The sequence below is a fragment of the Molossus molossus genome, unplaced genomic scaffold (assembly GCF_014108415.1).
Source record: "Molossus molossus isolate mMolMol1 unplaced genomic scaffold, mMolMol1.p scaffold_m16_p_16, whole genome shotgun sequence".
In the NCBI taxonomy this organism is placed as follows: domain Eukaryota; kingdom Metazoa; phylum Chordata; class Mammalia; order Chiroptera; family Molossidae; genus Molossus; species Molossus molossus.
In genome coordinates this window covers 51,726,975-51,744,243 of record NW_023425351.1, presented here as the reverse complement: position 1 = coordinate 51,744,243, position 17,269 = coordinate 51,726,975, and the positions used below count along the sequence as shown (strand labels likewise).

General features: G+C 39.9%; 1 protein-coding gene across 3 annotated transcripts in view; it reads right to left on the bottom strand.

Annotated features, from left to right (window-relative positions):
• Positions 1 to 15,706, bottom strand: part of PKHD1L1 (PKHD1 like 1) — a 140,467-nt gene extending 124,761 nt beyond the window's left edge. For all 3 annotated transcript variants that reach the window (XM_036264471.1, XM_036264470.1, XM_036264472.1), the window contains exons 1-4: positions 15,596 to 15,706; positions 13,721 to 13,810; positions 3,732 to 3,876; positions 2,699 to 2,807 (exon numbers count right to left, since the gene is read on the bottom strand). In XM_036264471.1, the coding sequence (XP_036120364.1) occupies positions 2,699 to 2,807; positions 3,732 to 3,876; positions 13,721 to 13,810; positions 15,596 to 15,668 (417 nt within the window). In that variant the 5' untranslated portion in view covers positions 15,669 to 15,706. The remainder of the gene's footprint in view (positions 1 to 2,698; positions 2,808 to 3,731; positions 3,877 to 13,720; positions 13,811 to 15,595) is intronic.
• Positions 15,707 to 17,269: the final 1,563 nt, after the last annotated feature.

The following is a 17,269-nucleotide window of genomic DNA, read 5'->3' as shown; positions in this document are numbered from 1 at the left end:
GGAAACCGTGAATATGTTCGGTTACAGGACAGATGGTTACAGATGGAATTGAAGTTGCTAATTTGTTGATCTTAGAATAGGAAGATTGTTATCTGGCTGGGCTCAATGTAATCACAAGGGTCCTTATAAATGGAAGAGGGAGAGAGAAGGGCCAGAGTCGGAGGAGACGCGACAATGGGAACAGGTCAGGGCGCTGCAATGTGATAGGGACTCCACCACCACTGCTGACTTTGCAAGCACAGGAAGGGACCACGAGCCAAGGAATGCGGGCGACCTCAGCCTAGAAGAGCGATTTTCAAAGTGGTGTGCCACAAGAAGCACACCGGTGCCCCGCAAGAATTTTTAAAACATGCAGTTCCTGACTATTCAGTCAGGGGCACAGACCTCTTCTCCCTTAGATTGTCGAATAAAAGCACGACAATAGCCAACACAACAACAGCCATCTGGTAGGAATGAATCCAAATTATACCTATATTTTGTTAGATCAGCAAAAAAATGTTTTTTGGTGTGCCACAGAATTTTAATACTTGGTTTATGTGCCATGAGATGAAAAAGGCTGAAAATCATTGGAGTAGAAGACGGAAAAGGAAAGGAAACAAATTCTCCCCTAGAGCCTCCAGAAGAAATGCAGAGCTCCGGACACCTTGATTTTAGCACACTGAGACCCCAGATGTCTAACCTACAAAGCGGGAAAGTAATAAAGCTGTGTTGTGCAAGCCACTAAGTTTGGGTACATTTTCACGGCAGCAAATGGAAACTAACACATACCTCCTGGAGATATACAAGCACGTGTGCGAGGCAGGAGGGGACGGTGGTTGAGAGTCAGTTTTGAAGTGATGCTGTCTGAATTAAAATTTGAGCTCTACCACCCCCGCGTTGTATGACTTTAGGTAAGTGATGTAACTTCTGTTTTACTGTCCATAAAATGGTGATAATAATAAAAGGATACAGTTACCGGATTGTTGTGAGAGTCAAGAGCAAATATTTATAACATACTTAGACTGCCCCTGGCACACAGTCAATTACATATTAATTATTGGTTATTATTATCTAAGTAAACATATGCCAACTTATTTTCCAAAGGAAGGATGAGAAATAAGTACTGCAAAAGGGATATAGACTACCATGTGAAAAAGAAAATGAATACCAAATAGGTAAAGAGCAGAGCTGATGGGCAAAATAAAGAATCCTCAGTAACCGAGATACATACAGGTCAAATTCTACACTTAAAAACGAAAAGGGTAGTCCCCCCTTACCCGCAAGTTTAGTTACCCATGGGTCAACCAGGGTCCAAAAATATTACATGGGCAATTCCAGAAATCAATAATCCATATGTTTTTAATTGTGTACTGTTCTGTCTATTGTGATGAAATCCCAGTAGTCCCACTCCATCCTGCCCCAGACAAGAATCCTCCCTTTGTTCAGTGTCACCACGCTGTACACGCTCCTTGCCCGTCAGTCACTTAGGAGCCCTGTTGGTTATAAGATCAACTGTCACAGTTTCATTGTGCTTGTGTTCAAATAACCCTTATTTTACTTAAAGATCGCCCCAGAGCACAAGAACAGTGAAGCTGGCCCTTTGGATATGCCAGAGAAGCTGTAAAGTGCTTCCTTTAGCGAAAAGGTGAAAATTCTTGGTTTAGTAAGGAAATAAAAACAGTTATAGGCAGAGTTCAGCAAGGGATCCCCTGAATCAAGTGATGTCAGGCCATTTACTGCAAGTGAGGGGTGGTTACACAGATTCAAGAATAGATTTAGACTGAAAAATGCAAAAACTTCTGCATTAGCCAACGAAGCTGCTGCCACGTTGCCAGCAGAGTGGGAGAGGCTGGTCGGGGATCGGTACTCTCTGCAGTTTCAGGCACCCAGTGGGGGTCTTGGAACTTACCCTCCAAGGATCATGGGGGGACTACTGTTACGCAGAAGAAAACAAATGGACTAGAAATAGATCAAGAAGAGTCCATCTGCAGAAACACCACAGAAACAGGAAACAAAACAAAACAAACAGAAATATGGGCAACATTTTTAAGAAAGACAGTATTTTGGAGGTGGGGGGTTGTTGATGCAGAAAGGGAGGCATGGATACAAAATAATACAAACAAAATAAGCTAGCACAAAGTCAACTTTCAAGAAATATCTGTTGTCCCTCCATTCTCATCCAGGCACAACCTGAAGAATGCCCAGATCTCCACTTACAAGTAAAAGGACAGATTTTTAGACTAACAAGAAAACAGATACATTTTCAAATGCAAGGCTAAGAATGACTTCAGACTTATTCTTTCACACTTTAAAGTGGCAAAAGGAGAGAAATGCTTCCAGGAGAAAGAAAAAAACTTGTTATGTTTCTATTAAAAATGAAGGTGGTTCCAGTGAAAATAGAAAAAAAGAAGAATCAAACAAAGAATAGAAATGAAGAGAAGAAATAGTGTAACTAAGAAAATAATTTAGAAGTATAAAAGTTCAATCCATTAATAAAATTAATTTAGAGGAGGGAGAAACAAATCAGAAATAATGAAAGCGATTCTATCACTATGGAAGATAATTAAAACTGAGTGAAAATATCCTTAGCTACATGTTAACATATTTTTAAGTGCGGACACAGGTAACAATCTGTAAAATTAAAAAGTGAAAGCCCAGTTCCACATGAAGGGAAGTGTAAGATCAATTCTCTGTGAATTAAAGACAAGCTCCCACATACATAGAAGCGGCATGCTCGGCTGTGGATGTGACCTCTGCAGGTATTATTTTCGGTAATAGGAACCCCATCCACACTGACTCTAACAGTGTAGGAATCTTCTGGCATTGCCCTGGAAGGCAAACGAAGAACATATAAGAAATGCAATAACTGTTTTATTGTATGTATAGTACTAATGAAAAAATACTACCCCAGACTGCTTGTCATTTTTGAAGAGAGGTGTCTAAAACTTTAATTGGTGGACAGTCAAATTCTACTTTACATTATGAAAGACTGATCTCCATCCTAAATTCCACACTGCAAATTCTAAATCGTGGACCTCAGGCAAGTGCTTATTCTAAGTGCATTGACGCTTATTGAAAAGTAAAATAAATGCAAAAACAACAAATGTAATAATAATAATTTAAAATAGTAGCATATCACTTTGCTTTGTTTAAAGAAAACTTTTAATCAAGTTTCTCCATAAGTAAGCTTTTGCTGTCAAAAAAAAAAAAGCCAACAAGCCCAAAGTAGATGAAATCCTCTGAAATATATGCTTTATGTTACAAGATTGAAAGTTGTAGTTTAAAATGATTAATTTTTCCCCTATGTTGCTAATAACAAACATTAATTTGGGCTAATAGTAAAAAACTTGAAATGTCACTATACACAATGACCGTCTTTAATCTTAATGACTATGTCATGATATTGAACAAAATTCATCAAACCTGACAGGAAAGCATAATTTTGATATTTTGAGGAGCATCATTACAATTTAATAGCAGCCATTTATCTTCTAAAAGAGATCAATAATGATAATAGCGCTAATAAACTGGACAAGAATTTAGAATATATTTTATGCCAATATGTGGAAAGAGCATTATAATTGAATGCAATAAAGGTAGAAAATGGTCTAAACATCATGAAATAAAAAATAGCTGATAATCAGGAAAATATTAACAGCCAGAGTGATACAACTATTATAATACTACTAATATGCATAAATGTAATTCTGATATGATAAAAAGGATGTTATAAAAGATACTTGAAAACATACCTAGTATAGCATGTAATTTGAGTTGAATGACTTGCATCTTTTTCTACATCACAAGAAATGGATCGAAAAGAAGAAACTAACTGCACACTGTTTCCCAGCTCAGCCTCATCAACTCCATAGTTAAACTGGTTTGCTTGAGCAAAACCTGAAAAAGTAAAAACACTCAATTATCATTATTATTTTAATATGTTTTTATTTATTTTTTATAGGGGAAGGGAGAGAGAGATAGAAACATCAATGTGAGAAACATCAATTGGCTGCCTCCTGCACGCCCCCTACTGGGGATTAAGCCCACAACCTGGGCATGTGCCTTGACTGGGAATCGAACTAGGATCTTTCAGTCCATGGGATGATGCTCAATCTGCTGAGCCACACAAGCCAGACAACACTAAATTATTATTAATGGATTCTGTTTTTAGAGATCTAACCATTGTCATTCAATATCGAATTATTCAATAAATAATAAGGAATAGTACTGAAGTAAGCAGTTAGCTTATATCATATTTATCTCTATAATTGTAATCCTCTTTAGAAGAGAAATATTAGACTTAGACAGCAGAAAAGAATAGTAAATAGATTTTCAGAGAGAGAGGAAGGGAGAAGAGAGAAACATTGATGTGAGAGTGAAACATCGATCGGCTGCCTCCTGCACGCCCCCTACATCAAGACTGAAACCTGGGCATGTGCCCAGACTGGGAATTGAACCAGAAACCCTTTGGTGGACAGGATGACACCCAACCAACTGAGTCACACTGGTCAGGGCAACAAATATTTTATATACAAATATATAAACATGTATATATGTACATATATATATACCATCGGAAGCTATATACTATATCCAGTGCAGACAGCTACTATGAAAAAAGCATGCTGACAGGGATAAAAGAGTTGCATGAGGGAATGCTAGAACACTATTTGCCATGAGTTCCTATAAAACAAAATCTGAGGTGAGGACTTGCAAGCAGTTTATATGGGTGGTGATCTCTTACAGACAAGGGAGAGTGAAACATGAAGAAAGAAGAGCTGGGCACCACGGAGGACAACTGGGGCTCGTCTTGCTGGTAACAAAGAATCAACAGCAAGACGCACTTATTCATCAAGTCCTGTCCCCATTAGTTGAGGGTTACCTCTGGGGAAATAACCTTTCCTGCACTTTCGGGCAGCTTATACGCCATGTGGGATTCAAGTCCGAAGTCCCTCTCTTGGAGAAGCCCTGGGACAGTAGAAAAAGTCACGCTCTGAGAACTTGAGGCAAGAATCTGAAAGTATAAATTGAGTCAGAGTACAGAGGAAACTATTTGCCACAGCTGTGGCTAGAATCTGAGGTGAGAACAAGAGGATGTGAGGCTGAGCATAAAAGGCACCTGATGCAGTCCACTCCTTGCACCATACAGAAATTCTCATGCTCTATACTTTAAGTGCAACCAGGTCTCCAAGGTGGTATCCAGCTGAGAGCTCTGCTAAGGATTTCATACAAGAGTGTTAGTGGGACAAGCTGCAGGCCACTCTAATACAACTCGGTCTTGAGGCTATAATGAACATTTACATGTCCCCTCTCTAGCACCCATTATAGACTTCCCTCACCCTTAGTCAGCACTTCAGCTAATGGAGTGACACTAACCTTCGTCCTAAAGGTCTGAGCCCTCAGCTGCCTTGCCCTTGTTAGGTTGCGGTTGCCATAAATGCCTCTTCACACTTATCACTGGACATTAAAGCCAAGAGATACCTCCACCAATGTTGTAAATTCCAGACATACTCCTCCTTATCTGCATCAGGTAAAGCATGATCATCAGAACTGATTATCTCTAGTTGTCTACTAATTATGTGTGATGAATTCAAACTGATCAGGAGTAGCAGTAGTTTTAGTTCAGTGGAACCTATATTGGGAGCCTTGGCAGAAACATTTTTCTAACAGAAACTCAGACCCCAAATTCAGCAGAATCTAAAACTGCAGGGACAGAAAGCACAGATTCAATTCCTGCATCACTGGGAGTGATAGTAATGGGAGGCAACCCTTCACTCCCAGCTCTCTGTATTCTATCTATTGGCGAATCAACAGTATGTACCGGCCATTGGCTCACTGCATAGCATGTAATAGAGGACGACATCCCATCCCACAGGATAAGGAGGAGTATGTTTGGAATTCATGACGTTCGTGGAGGAATCTCTTGGCTTTAACGTCCAGTGATAAGTGTGAAGAGGCATTTACGGCAACCGCAACCTAACAAGGCCAAGGCAGCTAAGGGTTCAGACCTTTAGGATGAAAGGATGGGTAAGATCCCCAGCTGGGCCATTTCATCATTCTACTGAGCCATATGTTTCAGGGTGACTCGGGCTTCAGGGTCATACACCTGTTATCATTACTTTTTCACTATAAAATGCATTCCTTGTTCTGAGGCTCTATTTGTGGACTCTCGTGACGGTAAATCAGACTCTCTAGGCTCTCAGAAGATGGAGCTGGCAAAAGTACTGCGGAAAGAGAAGGCGAGACCCGTGTCTGGAGCAGGTGCCAGTTCCAGCTATAATGAACCTCTGCTCTTTCCATGAGAGGAGAGTGATGCAGACAACTTGTCACTAAGTGGCTGGGTGAACTTCATGAAGGACGGTCTGGAGAGCTCAGTGTTGGTCTCTGCTACTGGCAGGTCAGGTGTTCAGCAACAGTAGTAGGCACCTCGGCCTTGGCGACAGGAATTCCACAGTGTTGGCCCATGCACAGCCATCAATCATCATGACCACACTATCCTTGAGCCCTTTTCACAAGTACTGGGGTGGCCAAGTAGAGCAGCTCTTGGCTGAGTCATGCAGTCAACCTGGTTGTTCTGTTTCCTCTGTGGGAATGCTTTCTTGTGGGAATCAGCTTGAGACATATAGATCTGCATGCTTTGTGTTCACTACCATGAGTCCATTCACATGCCTCTTTCCAAAACTATCCTGTTTGTGATCTTCCAATCCTGTTTCTGGGATACAGGAAACATGTGATATAGATGGTGAAGGAAGCTTCTCAGAAGGAGTAAGGCATGACAATACCTATGGCAAGTGCGTTTTAAATAGAGGGAACAAGATGTTCCAAGGCTCTGTGATGGGAGCAAGTTTGTGAATTCAAGAATTAGCAATTACGGTTAAAGAAGTAGGAATGAGGAGAAGGATAGGAGATGAGACCAGAAATGGGAGCATTGGGATTATTTTTATCAGTGGAGAACCACTGGAGGCTTTGAAACACAGGAGAGGCATGATCTTACACTTCCCAAGAGTCACTAGATGCTCTTCTAAGAGTATAGACCTGGGACAGGAGCGAGAGTGGAGTGGGGGCAGGAGTGAAGATGCTATATCAATGAGTGATGAATACATGACTGTCTCCCATGTGTTCAAGAGATGATGGAGGACAGTAAGTGAAGAGAACAAATCTTGGAAATCTTTGTGGGGAGTTTTACTGTAAAGGAGAGCAGAAAAATTGGGTGGTAGATGGAGAGGAGTGTAGAAGAAGAAGGTTGGTGATTTTACTTTTTGCAGGTGGGTGAAATAGTAGTATGTTTGCATGCTGACAGGTGTGACCCAATAGAAACAGAAAAATGGATGATATGAAAAACAACAGAGCAGAAAGTTATTTTCATTTTACTATAAATATATAAAAATTCAAAACTAGATTTGGGTCCTGGCCAGTTTGGCTTAGAGGTTAGAGTGTTGGCCTGTGGACCAAAGGGTTCCAGGTTCAATTCTGGTCAAGGGCACGAACCTGGGTTGCAGGTTTGATCCCCGGCCTGGGTCAGGGTCATGTGGGAGGCAACCAATCCATGTGTCTCTCTCACATCAATGTTTCTCTCCTGTTCTCCTTCCCTTCCTTATGTGTAAAAAAATAAACAAATAAACAAAAAAAACTAGATTTGGATGTAAACATAAATTAAGTAATTTTATACTATATAAAGTATTTTATATTGTTAAAACAACATTAATTTTAAAATAAACCTATGAAAAAATTTAACTGGATAATGTTCTATTAATAAAATCCTGTAATTAAATATTCTCCTAATAAAAATGTTTAAAAGATACTTAATACTATTGAAGTATACAAACTGAACCTATGAAGCTATCTAGGTCATAATATTTTTTTGGAATAAAGTTAAGTTTGTAAATAGTTTTTGCCCTGATTACTTCAAAATCTAAAATTCCTGAATTCTGAGTTATAATTCTGCGTTTTTGCCCAGCCGGTGTGGTTCAGTTGGTTGAGCATCTTCCTATGCACCAAGAGGTTGAAGGTTCAATTCCCAGTCAGTGCATGTGCCCTGGTTTCAGGCTAGGCCCCAGTATGGGACATGCAGGAGGCAGCTGATCAATGTTTCTTTCTCTCTCTCCACCTACCTTCCTCTCTCTCTTTAAAATTAATAAAAACATATTTTTAAATGTGAATTTTTAAATATTATTTTTCTCTGAGTATCACAAGTGCTTAACACTAAAATACCACCATTGATTACTAATGATACTTTTGAAATTATGAAAATTTTTCTTTTATACCAAAAGAGTTGCATCATGTAGTTGATGTAAACCTATAAACTATTTAAATTTCAGAACTTAATCACCTATAGAACATATTGTTCCCCAAGTACAATAACAAACTTAAAATCAGTGTAAAAAAGAAGGTAAACCCAGAGGTGTAGATTTAACTCTCTAAATCCTATGTATTTACATTATTAATGTTAGAAAAAAATAAATATTAAGTATTTATCTTAAATTGTCAGTAGTTCTCAAATATGTTTCAACAATCACCACTACAATATGTGCTCACATTAAATAACCTTTAATAGTCAAAGTGGCTGAAGGGGGTTGCCAGATGTCTGTTGTATGACTGCTTTTAAATTACTGAACATTTTCAGTGTTCTACAAAGGTCTGTTAGAAAGCACAAATGTTGCCCTGGCCAGTTTGGCTCAGCGGTTAGAGCGTCGGCCTGCGGTCTGGAGAGACCCGGGTTCGGTTCCCGCTAAGGGCACGTACTCCGGTTGCAGTTTGTCCCCGGCCCTGATTGGTCGTGCAGGTGGCAGCCACTCGATGTGTCCCTTCACGTCGATGTTTCTCTCTCTCTCTCCCTCCCACTCTATCTGTACAAAAAATGGAAAAATATCCTCGGGTGAGGATAAAAAAAAAAAGAAAGAAAGCACAAATGTTGCCTGGTTTAGTGTAGAAAGTAGGACTTCACTGTGCCAGATGTTCACCAAATGCCACGTCCCTAAACTCCTGCTCTGATAAAGCTGCATGTCAAGGACGGTGCCCTTTAAGGAAAGGGCATTTGGATACCGACAGCCGGGTTGGAATGCCAGCTCCAGCATTTCCTTGCAGTATGACCTTGGGCATTAGAGTTTTACATATCGGCTCTCTCAGTCTTAGTCTTCTCATCAGAAAACTGACCACCATAATCTACTTATTGGATTGTCAGGAAGACTAAATGAGGATATATATATATATAATCTTTATTTATATAGCTTAACATGGCTCATATGTTAAGAGCTCAGTTGATATCTGCTCTTAGTCATAAAAATCCTGGGTTTTAGGTTCAGTGTTAATATCCCTTTTAAAAAACAACAGAGAAGTAATAAGTGGGGCCCAGGATTTGAACCCAGGTTGTAGATGCCAACCAGGTACATTTGTGATATTCAGAGAAAAATAATATTTAAAATGCACATTACAAAGCTATTAGTTGTTACCCAGTGTAACTTTCTCCAGACCCTATGTTCTTAGCTGCTCTCCTATCCTTTATATGTAGAAAAAGTAAGCAGAAACTCAACAAAAGGTAGGGATTTTAATAAACATCATTTTTTTCTAAGAAATATTAACTGGCCCTGGCCGGTTTGGCTCAGCGGTTAGAGCGTCCGCCTGCGGTCCGGAGGGACCTGGGTTCGGTTCCCGCTAAGGGCATGTGCCTCGGTTGCAGTTTGTCCCCGGCCCTGGTTGGCCGTGCGGGTGGCAGCCACTCGATGTGTCCCTTTCACATCGATGTTTCCCCCCCTCTCTCTTCCTCTCTCTCCCTCCCACTCTATCTGTACAAAAAATGGAAAAATGTCCTCAGGTGAGGATAAAAAAATAAATAAATATTAACTGAACATTATTCATCCAGCATAGACTAAGGTACAAATATAAGCATCAGTTTAACATCTAAAAAGATATTTGCACTGAATTCAAGGTCTTGAATCTAGAAAGGCAGTTACTGCTAAAGTGGAATTATGAGAAGACACATGAAAACACAGGAAAGCAGCAACTTGTAAACCTGCTCGTTTCTTCTGCCAACTTCTGCTTATCTTTGGAGTTCACATTGAGTTTGGAGCACACAGAAGGCTGCTTGGCAACTAACTAAAGAATGGAAAATTTTCATTGTGGTGTTGCTCAGGATGTGATGTATGTATTATTTTCCTATTAGGTACATGTCACATGAATGATATGGTAATGCAGATGTGTTCTTCAGCTTCCCTAAGACAAATACAACTCTAAAAAATACTAACAAAAGATGATGTGTTTAGTTTAGGAGTTGTTTCGTTGTTTCTCTCTCTCTCTCTCTCTCTCTCTCTCTATATATATATATATATATACAGACACACACACACACATATATACATATATATATATATTTCCTAGGAGTAAAATCTATGGAAAACATACAAACCAAATCAGTAAGATTTTTGTAAATATTTTCATTATAAATTTTGCTAAAAAAAACATAGAAATATTTCTATTTTTTTTTAGCTAATTCCAGAGTTTAAAAAAATACAAAGGAATCACCTTTAAAAATAATTTTAATTTAAAATTGTAATTTAAAAAATTCAAAGTAATCACCTTTTAAAAGAATTTTAATTTAAAAGCATAATTCTAAATAAATAATTGGGCATAAAGAAGATACCTCTGGAAGTGCTCCAAAGCACAAAGATTACAGGAAGGGTTGGGTGTACCCTGGGAACAGAAAAAGTTGAGACTTTAAATGGAAATTCCTAACATGTTGATGTGTTTGTTTGTTTTCTTTTGCAGAAAAACTGGAGACAAGACCTGCCAGGCACGAAAACCTGGGCCTCCTGATAGCAGCCTGGGCTGCCTTCATGGAAGAGGTCGGCTGCCATGTACAATTCAGGCTATCTCGGTTTCTCTACTTAGAAAGAGTGGGGTTGAGAGTGTATAAAGCTACTTATAAGTTGCAACATTGAAAACAATGGGAAGAAAAGGTGCAGCGTGATGGAAGAAACTCCTAAAGAATGAAATTAAACCTATAACATACATGCAAAAGAATAATCACAATTAAGCAGCTCCAATTTATGGAGCATATACTATATATGGGTGACTCAGATACATCATCCATTTCAATATTCACAATAGCCATGTGGTTTCCATAACATTATAAAAACTGTGTAATTCAGCATTTCACATTAACAAAAATATATATGCCAGACACTGTAATAGGAAAATATTGAAAAAATACCCAACAGTAAAATGTTACTTCTTCCATCTTAGTGATATTTTTAAATAAAGGGAAACATGATAAATGCCAAGGAAGACAATTGACAAACACAAGGTTTGAATATAATGTAATAAAACCAATAGTTAGAAACACTCTAGAACTAATACAAATAATAACACAACCTCACAAATCAGTCATCTTAGAAGGACACACAAGTATTTCTATGATCATGCCATTACACAAAACACTTTTATTTGGGCGTAATAACTGTAAAATTATGTATCTTTGGTTCCTGAGGCACAGCCTTTAGAACAAAGTGATACAGTAGCAAATTTTTGCCTGTAAAGGTCAATACTATGCATGGAAAAAGCCAAAAGTCATTTGGATACACCAAAATATTAAAGTAGATCTTTCTAGAGGGTGAAATTTCAGAGAAACCACTTTCTAAATCAAACATATCTGTAATAGTTTACTTTTTCATCATAACTTTTACAAAAATAAAACATTTAAAAAGTCACATGGGCCCTGGCCAGTTTGGCTCAGCGGTTGGAATGTTGGCCTGCGGACCAAAAAGTCTTGGGTTTGGTTCCCACTAGGAACACGTACAAAAAATAAATAAATAAATAAAAATAATAAAAAATAATAAATCATATGGGACCAACATTTGGGTAATCATCTGGCATTTACAATTTCATCTCCAAAGTGTTCTTGTGTGGGTAATAACTTGGCTCTGTGTGTAATTCTAAACATGAAGCATTGGTTAGAGACAGAACAGATAAATAAACTTTGTTAAGTACCATATTCATGTAGCTAGAGGTGTGTTTTGCAAATTCATTATCATTGCTCTATACACATTCTGTATATATATCACGGGTCCCCCAAACCTACATCAAACAGTATTTAGACTCAGCCTCTGAGAAAAACAAGGAGAGGGAAGACAAATCTGGGTGGGGCTGCTCATATCTGCAATTCCAATAGAATTGAACTAATCTAGATTTCTCTACCAAAGGCACCTATAAATTGAGACTGACAGGAAAACTAGAAATTTGCCGTGACGCTTTGTGCTTCACAGTATTACTCCTGAGCCTTAGAGACACGGAAGAACAAAGGTTATAGCTAGATTCATAAAGGTATTCTTCCAAACCGCTTTAAGAATAGAGTGTTCATTTGTTTGTTTTATTTTTTTTCTATTTCTAACAAGGGATGATCTGAATTTATATACTTAAGCTATGGCTTTTGGATAAAAAAAAAAGTTCAGGTCTCTAGATAGAAGAAAATAGCCAGGTAGTTTTATTGTTTTGTTTTAATCTGGGTATTTCTTTCATGACATGTAAATCTCTGTTAAAAACCCAGTAGCTTTTGCCCTTGCCCAGGTAGGTCAGATGGCTGGAGCATGGTCCTGATGAGCAAAGGTTGGGGTTTGATTCCTGGTCAAGGCACATACAGGAATCAACCAGTGGATGCATGAGTGGGAGGAACAACAAATCGGTATTTCTCTCTCTCCCTTCCTCTCCTAAAGTCAATAAATAAAAAAAATTTTTTAAGTACTAATAGCTTTCAAGCACATTTTGTTCCCAGCACTTTATAATATAAAGGAGCTATGGACAAAGACATTTTAAAAATAGTCTTTAACAAATACATTGTCTCCAGGTATTTAACTCTAAAAAAGAACACTTTAATTCAAAATACATTGTTCATAATTTAGAGGCATAAACTATTTTAAGTATATCACTGAGAAGTTGAATTCTGCAGAAATATTACTTAGAAATATTGAAAGACATCAATATATAACAGAATTAAATATCTTGCTTTGCCAATTCTCTTACTCCAAAAGCTTCTCATTTCTCTTCTTCTTACAGACTAAGTAATAGCTTTTGTTAATATTATTTTTAAATTTTTCTTTCTCATCCTTCAGAAATTTGTAAGCACCTGAATGCTACAACCATTTAGATTCCAAAGGCCATGTTGTTAAAAGAACCACATATTTCTATTTAATCATAGTAATTAAATATATTCACTGATTGCTTAATATGTTTTCACCTCAAGACCAGGCAAGGAGAGAGTCACACATAACCCGTGCTTTGATGAAGTATATAATAATTGGTGGCAGGGGAAGGGACTGCTGTCATTCTTTCTCCTTTCTCCTTCATTCCCATTTTATTTCTCTGTAATACCCTCTTACCAACATTCTATCCCCAAACCCCCAACATGTTTTATTTGATATAAAAACAAATGAAATATTATTAGACCCACGAAGAGCGAAGCAAATAATTACAGAGTTGAGTTAAACATGTTCCTTTCAGTTCAGTCATTAGAATCCAGATCTTAGAATTAATCAAGTATTTATAATATGAATTTAGATGATCATGTTGAGAGAAACTCTTGGTGATTTCATTAGCTGTTAAAAGCGATAAGAGTTTTAGCACCCTGGCCAAGTGGAGAAATAACTCCAGTGGATTTTATTGTTGTTGTTGTTAATCATAAGGCTCTAAATGTGAAATAGTCTTTAAAATACCTCAACCTTGGCAAAAAAAATGAAAAAAAAGGCAACCATACCTTCTCCTTTGATAGTTAGTCTTGTTGCTCCATTTATGCTGCCATATTTAGGTATTATTTCTGTGACTTTAGGAATTATTTTAGAGCCATCTGAAAGATATTAAAATGCAGTAGAGGTAAAATGATCAGGTCCTTCATTCCAAGAGTAAAATTTCATGCTATATATTACTACGTTGTTAGAACAATATCATGAAGACTATAGGCTGAAAGTAAATATACCAATGTTTTATTTTTGGCTCTACTGCTAATCAGTGACATTACAGGGAGTTAAGTCATTAATATATACTCATTGATCGTTTTCATCATTCTTACCTATCATATTATACAACATTTATTAAATCTTTAAATTTATGTAATGCTCTACTAACTGCAGCTCTGTAACTCCAGTTAGCAGCCCACACAGCGGCAGACAATGCTGGAGAAATAGCACTGGGGAGAAACAGGTCGTTACCCAAGCACGTAGAAAGTGCAAAGCTAGTAGAGTCAAAGGATAGCCCAGGTACAAAGGGGAATGTTGTGTTTTAAGAAGAAATTGTTTTCTGTGACAGAGTAAGTAAGACTGCAGGAAAGATCATTTCTGGGATCTTTCTACCCTCCTGATGCTAGAGAAGTTCTTAATGCAGAGGTCACCAATGCATTCAACAAATGGTGTTAGGTTCCTGAGGCTATTAAAATGCACAATAATCCCAACTTTCCAGAAGTTTAGCTTGCACAGTACAGAGACAGAAGAGAGGGGCCATGGTTGACTCAGATGGGGCACTTCATCCATATAACTTGGATCACATCAGCTTATGGAAAGAATAGGTTCCCCTGCTGCATCTTGAAGGGCAAATATGAATTAGCTAGACTGAACCAATTATGGGAAAGATGAAGACTTCTAGACAGAGGGTGAGTGAGTGGCTTCATTGGAGAACTGTAAGCAATGCTTTAAAACAACTCACAGATCCACAGTGCACTGTGGAGTTTATTTTCTGCTTAAACTGTACAGACCTGGCAATTATTAAATCCAGTAACAAATTCTCAGAGTGAGTGGGAAAATCTAAATGGGAGCACAAAGAAGAAGCACAGAAATCATCAAGTGTTTAAAACAGAATTAAGAGAAAGGTGAAAGAAATGATTGTATGGTTCATTCCTGCCTGAGAAAAATTTAGTGGGGACTTCACCTAAAATGTCAGCAGTTCTCCAACACAAAGAAGACCCGCCCCAGACCCAGGGCCTCTACTTCGGGCCTGTCTTTGCCAAGAGCTGGAAGGCTGTTCCGCTTCGCACTTGCCGGGCCCCGAGTTGGAAACTCCAGCGGGATCCTATCTCCAAGAGCACGCTGCTCCTCACCTATCTCAGGTTCAGCCTCCCGTTATCTCCACGGACAACTCCAATTTCTTATCTTATCAGTCTCCTCCCAGCCCTCTCCTGGGTATTACTTTGAAGGCACAGGGCAGCTGGCCCTGGAAGTGACTGACACCCGCCACGAAGACCCACTTCTGTCCTGGGAGACCTCCCCTCAGTGGGGCAAAAGGATCCACGAAGAGTGAGAGGGAGGACTCGGGTGTCCCTCTCGCCTAGACCCCCGTCTCTACTCCCCCGGGCCAAATTTCAGTCTCATTTCAACAGTCACTTAGGGGAGAGGAGGTGAGATTCCATAACTCAACACAAGCGACCCTTATGAATTCAGAGCAGTGTCGCCCTCTCCTTCGGTCAGTCTCGGCTAGGCCCGCCTTCCAGGTCCTTAGATTCCGGGCTCGTCATGCAGGGGCACCCACACCTGTGGCCCAGGGCTGGTGCCAGGCGGTCCCGACTCTCCCGCGACCCCAGGAGCAGGGACTGAGTCTGCATGGACTTCTCCTGCGTGCCTCCCTGGCGCCCCGAGTGGGTTACCTGTGCGAGGGTCCGCAGCGCACAAGAGCAGCCCCCAGAAGCCCCAGGTCCCTAAAAGCCACAGGTGTCCCATTGCGGCCGGAGCTCCGCAGTCCAGCCCGCCGCCGCTCGAGCCGCCGCCCGCGCCTGCGCTGCGCTCGGGGACCGCCACTCGCTCGCGCGCCCTCCCCGTCCACGCGCGCAGGCGAGGCCGCCCCGCCCCCGGCGATCGGGCGGAGCCGTGGGATTTGCACACGGATCCGCGCCCCTCACCGGAGCGGCGAGCCCGCCGGACCAGCCCGCTTTCAAGAAACCCCCGCACTCAGACCTGAGTGCCACCCCACTCCTTTTGGCACGAGCGCTCAGAGGGCTAGTTTTCCCTCAGTCCTGCCCCCCAACCCCCCACCCCACACACGCCCTTTCCTTACCTTTTCTTTCTGTAAGGAAAAATAAAATTAAAATTCTGGGGCTGCATTCTTTCATAGCCTGTCTGCTGTGATTATCAATCAACCCCAGTTGGGCTTAAAGGTCCACCTAATACACAAACCTCACACATTTTCCCCTTCACATTCAAATAAGTTCCTGCTGTCCCTTTAATTAACAAACATACTAATATTGATGATCTCTTAGTCACACTAACATTTTTCTTTTTCTTTATTGACTTTAGAGGCAGAGGAAGGGAGAGGGAGAGGGAGATAGAAACATTGATGAGCGAGAACATCCATTGGCCGCCTCCTGCATGCCCCCCACTGGGGATTTGGTCCACAACCTGGGCATGTGCCCTGACTGGGAATGAACCGGAGACCTCTGGGTGCATGGGTGGATGCTCAACCACTGGGCCACACCCGCCGGGCCACACTACCATTTATTGATGTCCCAAACACCATGTCTAGTGTTCTAGAGACTTTAACTCACAATAATCTCCAAAGGGCTATTACTATTACTATTGCTGTTGTATTATTATCCCCAGGCCCAGAAGGTTAAATTGCTTAAAGCCATACACCTAAGTGTAGAAGGAGGACTCAAGCTGTGACTCCCAGGCTAGGGCTCTTGTCCTCTCCATTGTCCCCAATTCTGCAGACTTCTAGTGAGGGATTGCGATGCTTAGGACATACACTAAAAAAAATTGTTGTTTACCTGAAATTCAAATTTAACTCAGCATCCCATATTTTTTATTTATTAAATCTGACAAGTCTAGGAGGAAAAACAAGAAATGAAAAGAGAACTCTGAAATAAGTAAATAAAACTGGATCCTTACATTTGAATAAAGTAGAAGTTTATATCTATCTCACCAGGGTTAAAAAATAATTTTGTTAGATTTGGGTAATTATATTCATCTAATAATTATTTTTATTTAATGATGGGGGGCAAGAGATTTGTTGTTCCACTATTGATACATTCGTTGGTTGATTCTTGTATGCCCTGACCAGGGATCCAACTGCAACCTAGGTGTGTATCTGGATGACATTGTAACCAACTGAGCTAATATGTCAGGGCCATCTAATAATTTTTTGCAAACTGACTTCCAGCATCACCACTCTACTGGAAATAGTCCCCGTAAGAGTACCACAGACCTTCTTTCTCTTGGAACTCTGTATCACGTGACACTGTTAACATCTTTCTTGAAATTCCATTCCTCTTAATAGTCTTGGGTTTCTTCCTACCTCTCCAGTCACTTCTAGCTCATATTTTTCC